The 19,013-nt window shown below is 28.2% G+C and overlaps 1 protein-coding gene across 1 annotated transcript; it reads left to right on the top strand.

Moving 5' to 3' along the window:
* The first annotated feature begins 2,732 nt into the window (after nucleotides 1–2,732).
* Ccn (cellular communication network factor protein Ccn) lies at nucleotides 2,733–18,967 on the top strand. The gene is made up of 9 exons (XM_070643673.1): nucleotides 2,733–3,001; nucleotides 10,078–10,164; nucleotides 10,236–10,263; nucleotides 13,050–13,129; nucleotides 13,753–13,897; nucleotides 14,003–14,253; nucleotides 14,329–14,481; nucleotides 14,582–14,764; nucleotides 16,505–18,967. The coding sequence occupies exons 2-9, from the start codon at nucleotides 10,081–10,083 to the stop codon at nucleotides 16,577–16,579; spliced, it is 999 nt and encodes a 332-aa protein (XP_070499774.1). The 5' UTR covers nucleotides 2,733–3,001; nucleotides 10,078–10,080; the 3' UTR covers nucleotides 16,580–18,967.
* The last annotated feature ends 46 nt before the right edge of the window (nucleotides 18,968–19,013 follow it).

The following is a 19,013-nucleotide window of genomic DNA, read 5'->3' as shown; positions in this document are numbered from 1 at the left end:
AATTCACGTCAAACATATCAAATGAAAAATGTAAACGGGGCAATAATTTCTAATAAATCTATCATGAATGCCAATTTCTTTATGAATAACTGATGTTTTTAAAGCTTTCAAAAAAAGGTCATGAATTTTTCCTATCAGGATTTAAATTTCATTTTAAAAATTAATGTAATTTCAAAAATAGCTAATAGATTTTTTCCTACATTTTCTCTCTAATTTGTTCAATGATTGCCTCATTTCATTTATAATTTCCGAAGTCAATATACATAGCAATTAAAAAGTAAATTAGTTGCGGTGATAATCTCATTAATCTCTTGCTGCACTACATTCATGCTTATTTACTGTTTGAGATTCATTTATTTTTAAAATCTATGAAATTAGCCTGCCGAGAATTGCTCATGAGTTATGGATAAAGTTCAATTAGATATTGAATGGAAAAGTTGCATTTTTTCTACATTAATGTTCAATCGATTTTAACAAATTATTCATAAATTACATGCAGAATTTCTAAAGTCATTTACCTTTTCAAATTTTCAGCATTACGAAGTCTCACTTATTGATTCACATGGACTGAATCGTATTATTCGCAAAAAGTCTCTTCCCGAGCAACACAAAGCTTCGCCATTGAAGCTTTTAACACTCTTTTATTAACACTAAGCTTCGGAAATATTAAAGCTGCGTGATTTGAATAATTGATATGTTTATCAGTCTTGTAGATATCATGCTGACTTTGCAAAAATATAGGCACGAATATATGAATCAGATTCAAGGATTGAAAATTTTCATTAATTTCCTTTCAGTTTTCGCAAATGAAAAGCATTTCCATAGGAACGTATATTAGAAGAAAATTGCAGAATCTCAAATAGCTAAACAACAATGAATTAATACAACTGAATATGTATCCTTTTGAATCATTTGATATGTTTATCAGTCTTGTAGATTTGTATAAAAACATGTATCAACTGACTTTTGCAAAAATATAGGCACGAATATATGAATCAGATTCAAGGAACTTGAAAATTTTCATTACTATTTTCCTTTCAGTTTTCAAGCAAAATGAAAAGCATTTCATTTTCATATTATAACGTATATTAGAAGAAAATTGCAGAATCTTAAATAGCTAAACAACAATGAATTAATACAACTGAATATGTATCCTTTTGTTTTTCTAAAACAATATTTTTCCACGAAGTAATGATACTCGAAATTGATACTAAAAGACATTGCTATACAAGATGTAAGAAAATACGACATTTGTATAAAAACGTAAATAAAAGTATGACATTACAATTGTTGTAAAAGAGCGGAAAAACATCGTGATGTATGTCAACTTCGAGTATTTAAGAAACTTTTTGTAATTTTTCCTTACTAAAGCATTTTCTGGCCGTTCCTCCCGTGTCACTTATTTATTCAAGTGGCGATAAATCATAAAGTTTCTTTTATGAATAATACATTTTCCATCATTATAACGACATTTATATCAGTAAAAAGGGACATTTATGAACATATTTTTGCCTTGTCTCAATTATGTTGCCTTACATTCTATTCATTTTGTCGGGGTATTCTTGACATATATATATGGTAAGAATGAAAATACAATGAAACATTTATTTTCTTTAATACTGATTATGAGTAATAATTTATTGAATATGCTGTTAAAGCGAATGTATTGATAACATTTATTAATCGATAAAGCTATTCACTTTAGGACATTTTTTATTTTTAAGGGTATGTGCTTCCTTATTCGTAAAGAATCAAATTACACATTTTTATATTCTTTCTTACAGCGCTAAAAAAAATCAACAATTTGGACACAAAAGTATCAATTTTCATCACATTTAACGATTTTGGTGATTTTAGACATAATCAGAACAAAGAAGCTTTAGTGATTCTTTTTCGTGATTTTTTTTAGTTTTCACAGAATCAAAATTAATTAACTTGAAATGAAATATATATTTCCATTAAAGTCATCTTCAAATTTTTGAGAAAATTAAATAGAAAATAGAATTTTTCAGTTCTCGCTTTGTTTTAAGGAAATCGACCCAACAAAGAAAAAATATATTATTAATATCATCAAAAATTATAGAAAGCCAGTTAAAATCAAAAAGTTTACAATTTTTACAACCCCAATGTTTTTCAATATCGATTCCTATCAGTACATGTGTTGTCAATAGCATTTTAATATAAATTATTACAAGAACATTCTTGATCGTTTCAAGAGTCAATTTAGGTAAATCGTTGACGATATCGATAGGTAATAATCACGATTCGTTATCCAATTCAATTGATTCGTTTAATCATTGGATATCGATGTAATAAAAATGCAGATCCGAATAAGAACTAATGAAACTATATATAGGATAAATTATTGCCACTTAGAAGTTCTCAGATCCTTTCATATCAATTTCTATTCTCTATAGACAAAAAAAAATGTTTTCCAATTAAGAGCGGTGAGAGTACGAAGCAAAGCAGAAAACAGAACCATAATCATAAACAAAGTCATTATGATAGGAATCACATACAGGTTTCTTTTCTTGTTTTTCTCTTTCACTCTCACGAATTTCCTCTCACAAATTTTCATTTCTGAATGTATTAGTGCTAGAATATATCCTCGACAGTAACATTTTCAGCAAATATTTTTAAAATTGTACTACTCAGTCATCGGGTAGAATTCGAACGTTAAAGACGTAAAGACAAAGTATTTGATTTAGTTTATAGAAATCAAGAAAAAAAAAAGTCAGTGATTGTCTGTAAAATCGCAAAAAATTAAAAAAATATGAAAATAAATTTTAAAGTGTAAAATATCATAGGATAACGCCCATCATTTTCATATCAACTAAGATATATCAATTCATGGAAATTCCTGAATGTAAAATAAGAAAGAAAAACAAGTGAAATAATAGGAAAGAAATCTAGCGTTAAATTTAACTCAATGTGATAAGCAGCTGTCTACATTTATGTTATTATCGTAAACATAAGCATCGCATAAGAAAATAAGATAGGGGTAAATGTTTTTTCTTGGCATCAATTTAACAAAACCATAGAGAAAAGTGAAGCTTTGTGGTCGCTCGAATGAAAAATGCTTGTGAGAACTTTTCTGGCAGCTCATCTAGAAACGAGCTGAAAATACTTGCGTTAGAAAATTGTGTGCGAAAATTTGTGAATAATTTAGTGCTATAAATAACAAAGTGATAAATACACCCCAGGAAACTAGTTTCATTCTTCTCGACTTTATGAAGTTATTAAAGTCTTATACATATGATAATAAAAACAATACATAAACAAATAGACTAATGTCTGGAATAATTCGTAAAAAAATCGATTGCTTACATTCTGCTTGATAATTTTTTCAATGATTATATGAATCCATTTCTCAAATAAATTGTATTTTTTATAAATGAAGTAATTTTCCCACTCTTCCTATTTCTCTTGGATAATAATGATAACAAAAGCATTGAATTCTAATACTGGCTATACGCCAACATAAAAATTATGTTTTCGTAATGTATTTTGGTATTAATAATAAGGATGTGAGAAGGATATAAGGAGAATGTTAAGTGAGAAGAATGATTTTGATGGATGAATGTGTAGATGAATATGAGAGTAAGCAGGATTAATGTGCTTTATGGAATTCTAATCTTATTTCAAATTTTTTAAGCATTGCACAATTTATTCATAAGAGAATTAACTTTTTCTTCTCATAAATTGATAAAGTTTTAATAGATTCTTGATACTTTGAGCTTTGAAATTGGAAAACATTATACTATAAGCCATTATTAGTCACTCCTAAAAAGGCCGGGCATGTGGTAAACCACAATTTCACCATGATAGTCGTATAGCGATATCGTGAGAAGAAAATAGCTTTTTCTGACATGCTTTTAAAAGTAGAACGTTAAAAATTGTAGATTTTAAATGGATTGAGTTCACGTGATTCACAATAATGGATTTTTTGCTACATTCTCAAGAGTTAGGTGAAGGATAAGCTTTAAAAATTTTTCTATTTTTTTTTAAATTGCATTGAAAAGTTGAAAGAAAAGTTTAAAAATTTCTGCAATTGACAGTCAAAGAAAATAATATTTTAGTGAACAAAGTTTTATAAAGTCTTAGTTTTTCCACTTTATATTTATTTAATTGACCTCGTAAACAACAAAAAGAACTTTTTTTTTGAGTTTTCCAAACCAACATGAAACGAGAGAAGATAAATAAACTTCATGAATAAATATGGAAAAAGTCAAATAGATATAAAAGAGATGAAGAAGAAAAATAATCAAACACATAAAAAACTTTAACATTCAACATTTTTCTTTTTTCGCTCATGTCTGATGAGTTTTTGGAATAAAAAATAATGGGAGGGAGAAAATAAAAGAAGAAATAAGCTTTAGAGGAGCAATTTTTTTTTTGAATGAATACCAATAAGTTTGAGTCCATAAGATTGACTTTTTTTAAACTGAAAGTCTAATTGTGAAATATTTTTTTTGCCCAAGCTTAATGTGAAATTCAAATTTAATTCATTTTCCAAATGAATATGTCCTTAAACAATTAGACAGAAAGCCCTCATTGTATATCCATTTAATTATGTTCGCCACATATTGAACTGAGATTTATCTTATATACTTGATGGATATATTTACCAATATTAATAGATGACTTGGAGCTTTTAGGAAGAACTTTATGAAACTTTTAGTTATTTTATTATCTGTCTAATATATGTGTACAAACTTCCAAACAAGCTTAGCATGAGAATGTTATACAAATAATAAAATTTAGGAGAACTTGATATGTGTATCATTATATTTAACCCACTCTGAGGAAAGATAAATTTAGTTGTGTCATTAGATGATGGATAATGCTCAATATCAAGTAAAGGAATAAAGAAAAGATAAATTTCTCATACATTTTACTGTTCATTCCTATGAATGAAAGTGATTTGCTAGAAAAAAAGTTCTAACATGCTGTGCGACATATTTTCATCGTTTCGTTCATTTTTCGTCTACGTAATATGAACTTACCTAGGGAAACTTTTCATACATGAGAAAAAGTAGAAGAAGTACAAAACAGGAATATCATGATATTGCTCCAACATAGATAACATCTTCACCTTTTCCTATATAATGTTTGAGAGACGAGTAGGAACAAAAACTCCATGCTTTTCTACAAAATGTCTTTTTCATTATGACATGATGCATTAAAAACTCTTTTTTTTTATGTTTTCGTTACCCTTAAGTACTTTAGAACACATATATTTGAGATGCTGTTAGCAATAAGCACTATCTGGAGTGCTTTTACCACCATTTCTGTATGTGCCGTTTGAAAAAATGATAATAAATAAATATTAAAAAAAAAACATGATGGCAACGATGATTATAAAGAAATTGTAAAATAGGAATGCTTTTCATAGAAAACTAATGAATTTTTAATAGCATGTGCTTTTATCTCATTCTGCTTCTTCGTCTACAATTGCAGTACAGTTTGTTTGTTTTGTATTAAAATATGCCGGTTTGGTGTTTGCATTGCCCAAATATAAAAATTTAACAAAATTTTGTAGGTACAGTATTAAATGAAATAAATGGCAAACTTATTATGAATTAAGTGGACACATAAAATATAGTGAACAGTAAAATTGTGAAAGTTCGTTTGAATATTTCTTTAGTGGCTTGATAGACTCTAGTGCTATCGTAGTGCTGGTCGTAATGAAATATTCATTACCATGTTCAAGTGAAATACAAAATAAAAATGAAAAACTTTTTACTCTCTGCCATAAAAAAGTGTTGAGGTTCTCTTTTAGATGGTTGGTATTTTTATGAGTTTTGTAGTTCATTCGAGAATATTTTGCAAATAAAAGTCATGATATGAATAAAAGCTTTTTAATTATTCAACTTTCTTGCTGAAGCTTTTTTCTTATTCTAGAAAAAGTTGAACATTCAATTTCAAACGAAAGAAAATATTCATATTCAAATGAATCCTTTCATATTGTAGACGAGTTGCTAAGCTAAAGTTGATGCAATAATTATTACTGTATAATAAACTCAACATTTACATAGCTTTGTTCATTTCTAATTTATGAGGACTCTTACACACCTTTAAATATTTTTCCTCTATGTTTATGTAGTCACACAACAAAAAAAGGAAAATAATGTATACAGTTTGTGTATTACGTGCTATTTTATGTACATACAATGTGAATTTTGAGGTTTAAAAATACCTCGCGGTAAAATGAAAATCAATACACTTGGAAAAAGTTCCAACATTTATTCTACAGACATATATAAACATGTATCGATTATGAACACAATGTGGCAAAAAATTCACTTATTATTATTATTATGATGATTGTTATTTAGGTGCTTGTACAATTTCATTTCGTATGATAATTTCACTTATTAGTTTATTTCATTATTTAAATTTTCGGGTCGTAATTTTGTGTTATTATTTATGTGCAATTTGTGCTGTATGAAAAATGGAAAAAATAATTTCGTCCTTCTTAATAAATTTACTTGACTTGAATGACATGAAAATGCTTTGCACTTTTCCTTGGGTTTCAAAAAGGAAATTGATGTTATTAAAACGTTCCCGCAGATAAAACATCTCAATGGGATCCTTCACAATCTTTCTCATTCACTTCCAACGTTATTTATAATTTTCTAAGCCATGTTCAACTTTAAGTTCTTAATGAAAAATGGTTAATGTAATAACGTTTATTTGAGATTTGAATAAGATTTATTAAACTTAGTTGAAAGCCCCTTTTCTTTCTGTTTTTGAACTCGAATAAGTAAGCATCTCATTAAATTATAATTCAATGAAGAAGTATTTTTAATTAAACTACAGTCATCACAATTACAAAACTTAGAAACTTTAATGTAATATATATGGAATATTTATTCATCCAGTTCAATTCAAACATAGTAGTTAAGAAAGAAGTTTTTGATTCAAAATCTATAAATTCAATTGAATCTTGAAACATTCGAGAGATCAATTTAATTGATCTGTAAATCTTTAGAGAAATTGCTTTTCTTCATTTATGAGTTTGTGTAGTGACTTATGAAATATCAGAATAAATAACTCAATTATGTGCTATAAATGATTGTTATTGAGAAATATCTTGTTAAATTGTCTGTATACATATATTGCCCATGAATGGTTCCATGACATGAAAAGCTCATAGTCAATTGTTGTTTAACTTTTCCTTCTGGTTCTTTGAATTTGATTATGTTTCATTTCCTTCTAAATATCCTTATAATATGCCAATATATTTTTTGTACATGTGTATTTAAAAGGAAATGTATTTGAAATCGAAAGGAAAAAGCAATTTAAGAAGAAAGGTGTTTTGTCGACTCAATATAATTTGGCGTATACGTCATCCTTCTTGAGTGATGAAGGTTGATGTGGAAAAAGGAAGGCTTGAAAATTGGAAATGGAATCTCATAAACTTCAACATTTCATTTTCATTCTTATTCCAATCTATTTGCAGGATCTTGAAAAATGCTATTCAATATGAGGCGAATTAAGATAGTCGTTAGATTTGACATATTCGTTTCCTATTTTTCCATTGCATAGTCCTCTACATGTATAGAAATATATAAGCAAATAGAAATTGATATTGGTTATCTTACTGCTACAAATCTGTCTTTATCGTTTTAATCTAAAGGGACCCCAGTGACTTTTTCAAATTCCTTTTGTTCAACTTTAACTCACTTAAGAAAAGGAAAAGAATGTCGTCGGAAATATTTGAATTGCCACTTAATTTCTTTTCAATGACAAATTTTTGTTCTTTCTTTCTTTCTTTCTTTCTCAGTGTTTCTGTTTCTGTCTCGGAACCCCTTAAGAAACGTGGAAAACTTTCTCTTCGTTGTACTTATCTTCTATCTCGAATAATATTATCATATTAAATTCAAATACATTTTTCATGCCTAAAAGTTGAAGCTTACAATTTTCCTTTTTGTCGTCTTCATATTTCCTCTCCTTTTCTCACTCTCGTCTAAATAATTCGAATAATAAAATTTTTTATTGAATAAAGAAACTCTCTTTCCACCAAAAGTTAAAGAATTTATCCTTTGGGAATTGCGATCCTTGTGCTTTAAACACAGAACAAATCACAAGTCTTTCTCTAGTGATGGATGGCTTAAATAAATAAGATTGACGATGATTTTTGTTCATCTTCAAAAATAATTTTTTCACTTGTTTATATTGTGTAGATAGAGAAAAGGAATAATCGATAGAAATAAGAAGGCCACAGGCATGAAGGAATGTGAAATACAAGAAGAATTATTTTCTTCGTCGCCTTTGCAATTCTTTTTTCGTGATTTGTGACAGGCAAAAAGCTCACAGCATGAAATTCATTGATTTTAACTCTCTTTATTTCTTTTTATTTCTCCTATTTTTATTAAGCAACGCGTTTGAGTAAATGAATTATGATTTTTGGGTTTGACATGATAATTGTTATGCGATAAATTACATTTTTATTTATGTATTTTATGATTTATTAATTTTTAAAGACTTAGCCAGAGGCTATCGCAACTTATATTTTGATATTGATGTGATAGACATCACGAACATAGACATTGATTACAACTCTGTATATTGCATGATCTAGGGTATATCATTGCATTGTACCTAACCACAATTTGGATGTCTCTATTCACACAAACCGAGCTGACGTGGCTAGAACAGCGAAAAATCACACAAATTCAATTAGACTTTGCCAAGGATAGAAATCCAGATCATTAGATCTCTTGTCCGACATTTTTCTCACTATGTCACCGCCTGACAGTGAATTAGTGGATGTAAAAAAATTCATTTTGTTAAAAAAGATAAAAATTTTTGTGCTTCTTGTTAAATTTTCATGTTAAAATAACATTTAAAAATATTAAGTGATTGCTCTTGAGTTTGCTGATCTTTGGAAAATGCGTTCAGAACGGCAATTGATGAGTTACGTTAAATGAAAACGTCTTGCTATGGTTTTCGTCATTTTTCATTGCTGTAACATTCTTCTGTCCCTAAAAAATAATAAAAAGTAGGGAAAGTTCGGAAGAGAAAATAAACAACTCGGAAAATTGTCCCCGATGTGATGTCAACAAAGCAATCACAATAAAAATGCGTAAAATATATAAACAAAAATAATTAATTTGTTGAAGATAAAATTTTCCGATGTTTTCCTTTTTTCCTTTTTATGATTCGAAGCTATAAAAGTTTCTCGTTTTCAAGATGAAAATTGTACTAAATGACTTCTTTATAAAAGTCTAAAAAATTATTTGTTTTTGTTATTTTAAAAAGCTGAAACTTTTTTCATCAATTCAGTTAATTAGGACTTCTGAGTAATAGACATTTAACTATTGAGTTACATTTTCCGTTGAAATATTTTAACCGTGCAAACCAGTGGTGGGCAACCTTTTATTTTTCGCGGCACACCTTTGGCAAGCCATAACCAAAACTGCTCATGGTATAAGGTTCATAGCAGTTTTTAAAATTTGTTGGCGGCACATAGATTGCTCACTACTGGTGTAAGCTTTAACTGTTCAGAACTATGAATTGCAAAAAGTAATATCTACCATGAGAAAATTTGAATCAGACATGTAATCTTGTTCATTGAATTAAAATTTATTTATCGAGCACATATATGAATGTAAATCATATTATGCAATCACATGAAACTTCTATAAATGCGGTCTTTCAATTAAGAATTCACTCAATTTGTGGATCTATATTTTCAATTCAATATTTTTAAAATGACGAACCGTACAAACATATGAATGGACTTTTTAATACGCTTTACGACATCAATGAAATTTCTTATACATATATTTGGTGTATCAAATTTGAGCAAATATTTCGTACAACATATTTTTTCTATTAACTTTCGGTCATGCAATAAAAATCAATTTTGTTTCACAATAAAAATGTAAAGATATACATACATGTGATGCTTACAAAATAAAGCGGATTTGCAGTCTGAAAAATAAAACTCTTCAAATATTTGAAGATCAGTACAAAGAATTGAATGAGAGAATGATTGACTTTGTATATGCCTTAGTTCTGAATTCTCAAGTGTAAAATTCAACAAAGTGTGTAATTTTCTACTTTCAGATTATGTGGATTCTAGTTTCTTTTCTGTTACTTTTAAGCACTCTTTTTGACATTTCTGCCTTTACAATAAATACTGAAAAACAACAGGTGATGACAATTTTGAGCTATAGATTGATTCAGTGATGTATTTTAAAAATCTATATTTCTACTCCTTTTAGTTGGTGAATTCGCTGACACATTTTAGTGGTAAGTGTTATTTAATTACAGTTTATTATGATTATATTGAGTTTGATGCTTAATAATGTATAAAATTAAAATATAGACATGAGAATAATCAAAAAGTTAACTATCACTTCATAACAAGATTGAAGGAGAATCAAGCAGTTTGGGGAAGAACAGAATACAATGAAAGGATAACTCTTTTAAAATCTGAATTAGGGCAATAAACCCTTAAAGAATTTCATCCAATTACAGTAAAAGTTTTATTTTCCTTTTCTCTGAATCCTCACTCCACTTCCTTCATACATTACATTTTACAGACTTTAGTTTTTATTTCGTTGGCTGAAGGAATTGAAATGATGTACAAACAGTCGTAAATGCTCAACAATAACAATGTCTTAATACATGATTCATGAGGGAAATGTGAATTACTTTAGCGAAATTCATGGCTTGAATAACTTAATACTTATCTATGTCTAGAGAAAATTGGTATAGAGGATGATTTTTTTTTTGCCTTACCTCCTACATTCTTTTTTTCCGATACTTTGTATGGATGTATACATTACCTTTTACGTGTTTCCATTTGCATTACTAACTTTCGTTAATATATAAAGGAAGAGAAACGAAAATAGAATGTAAGAAGTTTGAAGGGAAAATTAAATTTGAAAATGAAATAGTAAAAGCATGGTCATTTCGCACTTTTTCTTCCAATATTTTTATGCTGACCATTTTCCTAACCATTTGTACAAATGCCTATACAAAATTCAAAATTGATGTGAGAAGCTATCAATGTCTCAAACTTATTGTATATATACTGAGTAGGAAATTGTTATAAGTTTATCACTTATCTATTACTGAAAGATATACAACAGATGATTCAATAGACAAAGTATTTTCTTTTTAATTTTCCTCTCTTGTTTTCCGGTTCTTCATCTTCATCTTGAATGTTTTGTTGAAGATAGGAAATGAAGTTTTAACCGAATAAAGTTATTCAACACATCCATTTACTATGCATGAATGTTGTAAAGTTTCAACTGTATAGAAGATGAAGAGTGATCGCCGGAAGCTAAGTATGTGAAAGACGAAATGAATTTAAAGAATCAAAATCTCGAAAAAGGCATTGTATGAAGTTGTGCTTCACTTTAACAACATCTTAAACTTTATATTTATTTTTTCTTCAACTACGTGACTTATCTTTCATCTCTTATTTTTTACAATGGAAAAAGGGTTTTTCTGAAAATGGGCTTTTACATGTTTTTATGTATTGAATGTATAAAGGGCAACTAAATGTTTATAAGGAGAATAAGCATAAAAATAATATGCTTCTGTTTTGTGTGACTTTATAGCATTTTAACACTATATATGCATGAAATCTGATTTGTACTCATAACTTTTTGTCAAAATATCCTTTTTAATGAACTTTAATAAATATTCATAGCAAAAAATACATCCACAAAAAATTCCTATCCAAAATTTCTTTTATCCTAGTCACAATTTAACTAAAATTTATTTCTGAGATTCAAAATCAAAATTTGTTCATTAATTTTTAATAATTTAATCTATTCCAATTTACCTACCTCATCTGGCTCATATCGAATGTTTTGTTATACTTATATACACACATTCATAGATACATATCACATTAAAGTATAATGAAATAAGTTCTGTTTATTTTTTATATTATCTCGACCCTTCCTATCCCATTTCTGTTTTTCTGAAAATTTTATTTGAAAACATTTTTATTTTCTTTTTAATGTAAAATGTATGTCCCAAATTGATTAGCTCCTATCGATTCCAAGCTTCGATTCTTGAAGTCATAAGAAAGCAGTGAGCAACAACAAAAAGTAGTTTTATCTGTTTTGGTATAGATTCTACTAAAGTATTTTTTCATTCTTGTAAAGCATAAAAAGGGAGGCTCTTTTTAAAGGAAGATATAATTTAATTATGTCACAACATAAATTAAGGATCGTAAAAGAATGGAAAGCGTAAATGTGGAGAATTGGGAGTAAGAGAGTGAAGTTAAGTTTTCATGTATCGTTATCTAAGGATAGGGAAAATAAAGTACAAAAAAAGACAGGAAATTTGTTTCCTTTTTATTTTGTAACTTCCTTATGTACTAAAAGCGCAAGTGAGAAGGAGCATTGTATAAAGACATTTGTGAAAATTGAAGATGGCATTTTCTTTAAAAGGAAAAGTTTTGTCACTGTCGTTTCTCAGTTCATTGTGAATAATATTTCACCCCGTTTCCGTTGCTTTCGGTAAATAACTTCTCATGGACTTTTTGACTTTTAGGATCGTAAATAATCCTAAATTGTATTTTTTAAGTTTATCATAAACTGCTTCTGCTTCTCTCCAATAATCAGTAATCAATATTTTACCTTATATTTGAGCCTTCAAATTATAAGATTTTCTATGTCACATCCTTTCGACATACCTCAAAACTCATTTTGTCATAGCAATATGCTATTAATTATTTAAAGCAAGTAGATTAATGGGGAAAACGAAATTCGATATTTATTTCCAGTTATTTTATATCCAATTCTCTAAAGCATTCATGTTTAATTAATCTTGAGACACATTTAATTCTGTTCGTATATAACTATGAATTATTCCCGATCGGCACACGTTGAGCATAATTGAAATAAACGGGTTTAAACTTGGTGAAAATGAATAATTTTACCAAGTGGATAAAACTTACTAATAGGTATACTGCCGCCCCGTTATCATGATAGCCACTTTTCAATATGTGCCGATCGGGATTGAATAACTATGTACGATTTTAAAACTTGAATTTCTTATTTATTTATTTAAAGCAAATTGTTTTTTGGATAATTCAACATATTACCATGGAGAGACATTTAAGCCTGATTGTCGGACGCAATGTGTTTGCCAGGTAATTTAACAAGATCTCATTATTCTTCATATTTCCCTCTTCTCTAGTTATCATAACCACCATCGAAAACATTAAAGAAAAGTCCGAAAAACTTTGCTCATTAATTTTTGACGCAAATCAAAAACTTTCATTTCATCAAAAACCCCAATGGAATAATTTCTTACGTGCACAAACTTTATCACTATTGTAAGACTTAGACTTTCTCCTCTTTTTCGAGTCTTGTGGATAAATAATGTTTATAATACTAAATGTTATTTGTGGGAAAAGTTTTTCACTCAATTTATCAATTAGACATTTTTCTTATTTGATGAGATTGAAATAAGAGACCTAAGATTGAGCAAGTGTCACAATTGCTATATTTCTTCATTTTGGTTCTGTTCTTTTATTTGCAGCATAAATATAAATTAGAATAAATTTCCCCTCGCTTCAATGTCATTTGTTTCCTCCGAGTTATCTCTACCCCCTTTTTATTATTCACTCGTTGTTGAAAGCTTTCATTTTTCAGCCTTTACCATGCCTGACATACATAAATCATACAAACAAACATAACACAAAGAGCGAAGAATAAAAAAGAAGAGAATGAAAGCTTTAATAATTATAATTAATTTGTTTAAAACATTTAGAATGGCCACCATGTCTGCTCATCTCTATGTCCACATGAAAATTTGCCACCTCCAGTGGATACTGCAATTTGTATAGCACCAAAATTAGTACAACTGCCAGATCACTGCTGTCGAGTTTGGCTGTGTGAGACGCCTACAACTGATGGTACGCATTAATTTATCTTCTAAAATCTATTTCATTTCCATTCTTTCCATTCTTTTTTTTTCAAATGTAATTAACCTAAAATTTGTTCATTCTGTAATTATATAGTGAATGCGACATGCTTCAATGCTTCTACAACGCCATGGTCACGATGTTCTGAAAATTGTGGGATTGGTGTATCAACGAGAAATGTAACAACAACGCCTGGATGTACAGAACTTAGTAATATTCGACTTTGTCAGAATCATCGCTGCGGTCAAATTGAACATAATTTGATTGTTGATAAACGCGATAGGTCATATTACTCATCATCTTTAAACAATATGAAAAAAAATTTAATTAAAAAACATAGAATTAGGGTGGGTGTCACATAATATATTTTTTTCATTTTTAAATTAACTCTAACACAAACTTTCTATATTTATATAATGTAGAAAGGACATGAGTGTCGAAGTTCACAACGAAAAGGCCCATCGAGATTACGTTTAGGGCCGTGTGTATCACGAAAATTGTATCGTCCAAAAATATGCGGACAATGTCAAAGTAAAAACATGTGTTGTGTGCCTTTAGTATCATCAACTATTCAAGTAAGTTTCCTTCCTATAAAATTTTACACATGTATTGGGTTACATCCACGCCCAAAATGACATAGAAAAAAATTAATTTGTCAATTTAATCTCCCAACAGGTAGAACTTCTATGCCCACTAAATTCGGGTAATCTATTTGATTTTATTGAATATGGCTATGATTTATGGGATAGCGATTCAATTGATCCATTAGATCAAGAGCTACTGAATTCGCGGCAGATTCATATTGAAAATAAATTCATTGATGTTGAATGGGTAGTAAAATGTCAATGTGGTTATAGGGTGAGTAGCTTTGTAGATAATATAGAAAAATGTTCTTACTTTTGTGACAATAGAAATTCTCATTAAGTTTTGCCTGACAATTTATTCACAAGTGTATTTGTAGAAAGCCTCAAAATTCGTCGTCCTTTTAAATATTTGTATTTAAAGTTAGAATTAAGCTTACGAATGAATAGAAATTGAGAGCAAAAATTTCATTTCACACTCAATTAAACTGTGGAAAGTGAATGAATGGAAATTTTATTCATAAAGTGCCTTTTTACTAATTAAAAATTTATTCTCGTAGACTTCGAAATATCTTCTAGATGAAAATAAGACAAGATAAGGAGAAAATTCAAATTTAATTATCATAAGTTAAACAATTTAATTTTTCATGAATTTAAGTAAATACTCTTTGCATTTTCTTATTAAAATTCTGATGCTTAGTTTAACTCATCTTGTCGTCTATACGAACTTTTTATTATTTAAATTATTAAACCTACATTTTGCCGAGAAAAATTTTATATAAAAGAGAAGAAAAAATATGCGACATGCTGAAAATGAATAATAAATTAATAAGAACTACAGATAGGTTGTATAAACAGCACATTGACATAAACAAAGAAAGCTTGTATAAAAGTTTAAAGAAATACAGCATTAAATTTTTCATAATTATAATTTTTATTTAATTGATTCATGAGAATTTTTCGTATCTCTTGAGGACTATTAAGTATTTTCGGATATACCCGTGTTTACATCACCAATTTTTTCTTGCAAAGTATCTTAATATAAAAATAATTGAAAGCATAATTAATTGTACTTTGTGGTTGTTTCTAAATATAACAGAATTTTTTAATGGAATCCCATCCTTAATGATATAAAATACTGTCAATCAACTAGCAAGCATTCATTTAAAAATAAAATTTGACCACCTTAAAGCTCGTTTTAGAACAGCTCTTATGGTTTAGTAGATTGTTTACGAAAACACATTAACTTAAATTAGATTATTTTGTGTTGAATGCAATTATTCTTAATTTACTTATCCTACTCCACAATACACAGCAAATTCGTACATAAAACAACCACAAAAGAATTATAAATATTAATTATATAAGTCAAATCACAATAGATACGCTCTAATACGCACATTTTCCCTAAGGAAATGAAATGCTTATTTAGTACGATTATGGCTTTTTTTCTTTTAAAACATCCGTACTTTTCGAATAAAATTTTTCTTGGAAACTTCATAATTAAATGTAATACATTTAAGAGTACATGAATGAGATTACTGTATTCCTCTAAATGGCAGGTATCTATACCTTATTTTAATTGACTCAATTTAAGGCACGAAACAGTATTTAGAAAAAAGGGAGTACCTTAATTTCCATGCTAACATAAATTCTACTTTTCTGTAACACTTGACTTCGGTTATAATAATTGAAAAAAAAAGAGAATTTAAAGGAAAATGAATTTTTACCTAGCTTTAAAGAAAGATACGTGGGTATATGAGCTAGAAAACGAGAAATATAATAGAACGAAGATGATATGAATGGGAAGAAATCTAAATCAAATTGAGGAAACGATTTCGTCATGAAAGCTTTCTTACATGAAATTGTATTCATTGTTATTTAACAACTTGTGAATCTAAATGCAAATATTTCCAATAAAACTCAACAAAATTGTATTGAATGTAAACAGATATATGTAAATTCTCTACTTTATTATACTCATGTTTAGCAATCTATCTTCTCTGTTCATTCACAGGGAAAGAATTGTACATCTCATCCACAAACTAGTGAGGATTCCATCGAGCTTTTAAAGCGGGTACATCGAACGTAACTCAAGAAATAGGTGAAAGCAGAATTATCGAACGAATAAGCAAAACAAGATGTGAGATTCAAGGAAAAGTTGAAACCTTGCTATTGCTTAAAAATGTGACCTTACACAGCTAAATTTAAAAATGCTAAGAAACATAACATAACATAATATTACGGTTTTTTTAAAAAAGGAGCAAAGTACACATGACATTACATTTGAATTTTAATTTAAATAGATACGAGACGAAATGAAGAAGATAAGATGATGGAAAAATCGTTTTATAATTTTTTTGTGCTTTTTCCTAAAATTATTGCATGCATAACTCTACTTTGTCTGCCTCAATCGGCGCCAATTTCTCATGGAAGCCAAATGACGGCCTCATGGCATCTAAGTGACAGTTAACATGAAAATTGAAACTTTGACGTCATATATGCCTATTGACTTTCATGAATAATTTATGCTGATTGTCTGCTTATTTGCTATAAATATTGCAAACATATACATTTTGATTCTTATCTGGATTTTGTCCAATGAAATTATTTAGAAGCAAATGACCAAGCTCATATCAAGTTTGTAAAAGATGCAACATTTCAATAAAGTAGAAATGCGCTTAAGTCGGTCTTGTATGACGAGAATTATACAAGTTGTAATTCATATGCGAATCAAATAAATGAAAAAGGAGGAAAATGTAACAAAAGCAAGGAAGAGAATTTAAATGAATAAAAGATGTAAGCGAAAGTTCTTTTTACGAGAATCTGTATTTTCGCACCTTTTGTGAAATAGGAAATAAAAGAAGATAAATGTATGAGCATATCGACCAACATGAAGTACGTTGAGCTTAAAAAGTTGACAGATTTAATTAAAATATTTTGTAAATCTTTAAATTTTTGGCAGAAACTCATTTCTAACCACCACAAATTCATTGGATATTAATTTTGTTATTTTTGCGTATTACCTAATTTGTTTAAAAAAAGGCTGTCTCCTTATTTTTTTAAGTCAAGTTTTTAATTCGGCTAAAAGCATTTTAAAAATTATAAAAATATAAAAAGTTAGGTTATAAAAATTTTGATACAAACAGTGGGATCTTCTGCATAAAACTTCACCACGTCAATTCATTCGTGCAATAAAAATAAATATTTAACATGGTACGCTGATTAAAATGAATTGTTTGAGTCATCTTCAATTTTCAACACGGGAGCAGTAATTTTTAAAATTTTAATTTCCTTAATTGTGATCATCACAAAACTTAAAATGTGTGCAAATTACTCAAAGTAATAAGTCTCACTTTATAACATAATTATTTTGAAATGAAATTTGTGAAAAAATATTTTGACATATTTGCAAATATTTGCTTCAATAAGCAAGCAAAATTCAGTCATATCATAGGAATAAAATAATAAAAATAAGAACTGGATGAAGAGTCTTAAATGATAGCAAAACTTACTTATTTTAGTATTTTACTGACATTAATTGATTTTTTTGTAAATGCAACATATAACACAAAAATGCATTTAATTTGAGTATTTTATTTATAATTACTGTAGTTTTTATATTATGCATGCTGCGTAGTTTATTTGCCCGAGCGGCACAAATTAAGAAGGTTCCTTCACGGGGAACTTTAAAGGCCCCGCTAAACCTTTTTTATTAACACCAATTTTGGCCAAAAATAGGCGACTTCCTTTGTTGTTAATAAAAGAGGTATAGCGGAGGATATAGAGTTCTGTGGTGGAGCATTCTCCGTATATGCTGCTCGGGCTGATATTTAAATTGATAAATTTTCTAAAAGTTAGTTTTTAATTTCAAACTTCTATCTAATTTTTAGTTTTAAAGATAAGAAAAAGATCCTTTTTTAAGCTTTTACATTCAATCCTAATTGCCAACATTTTGTATAAGTTTATGATGATTAATAATAAATTTTGTTATTTTATTAAACTTATTTAAATAAGAAGAATGTTCAGAGAAATATTCATTAAAATAAAAAGAGAAAAATTTTCTTTGATTTTGTCTCCAAATTAAAATTATTTAATAATTTAAAAAAATACCTATTTTAATTAGTCGCAGTACAAGAAACAAGGGTGTAGTCAAGGGGAGCTTTGGTGACACAGACCCCCTCCGAGAATTGGAAAATCATTTGTACAATTCAAATGCTTTATTTTAATTTTTTAATTAGAAACACAAGTAAATGTACATCAAATATGACTTTGAACAGAACAAAATTCAAGATTTCACAAAAATATTGGGCGACTCCTATAACTTTCAAACAGTTTGTTTCTAACTTTTGATAATTAATTTTATTTATAATAACTTATACCTACACAATTCCTAAATATAACATTTTTATAATGACAGATGGACACAATAAATGTCAACAACTTCTTTGAAACAAGTATTTAATAAACAAATAATTAATTTTATAGCATTAAAAAAGTCAAATGTATTTACGTTAATTACCATC

The sequence above is a fragment of the Chironomus tepperi genome, unplaced genomic scaffold (assembly GCF_022539635.2).
Source record: "Chironomus tepperi strain 1889 unplaced genomic scaffold, CSIRO-AGI_Ctep_v1 contig_323, whole genome shotgun sequence".
NCBI lineage: Eukaryota > Metazoa > Arthropoda > Insecta > Diptera > Chironomidae > Chironomus > Chironomus tepperi.
The sequence above is the reverse complement of the archived record's forward strand: the minus strand, read 5'-3'. Positions and strand labels throughout refer to the sequence as shown.

What these genes read in the sequence shown, in the direction of transcription:
- Ccn (XM_070643673.1), top strand. Translation starts at nt 10,081, where the DNA reads ATGTGGATTCTAGTTTCTTTTCTGTTACTTTTAAGCACTCTTTTTGAC. An exon ending in TGAGACGCCTACAACTGATG is followed by an intron (nt 13,898 to 14,002) that starts GTACGCATTAAT and finishes GTAATTATATAG; the next exon opens with TGAATGCGACATGCTTCAAT. An exon ending in TAGTATCATCAACTATTCAA is followed by an intron (nt 14,482 to 14,581) that starts GTAAGTTTCCTT and finishes ATCTCCCAACAG; the next exon opens with GTAGAACTTCTATGCCCACT.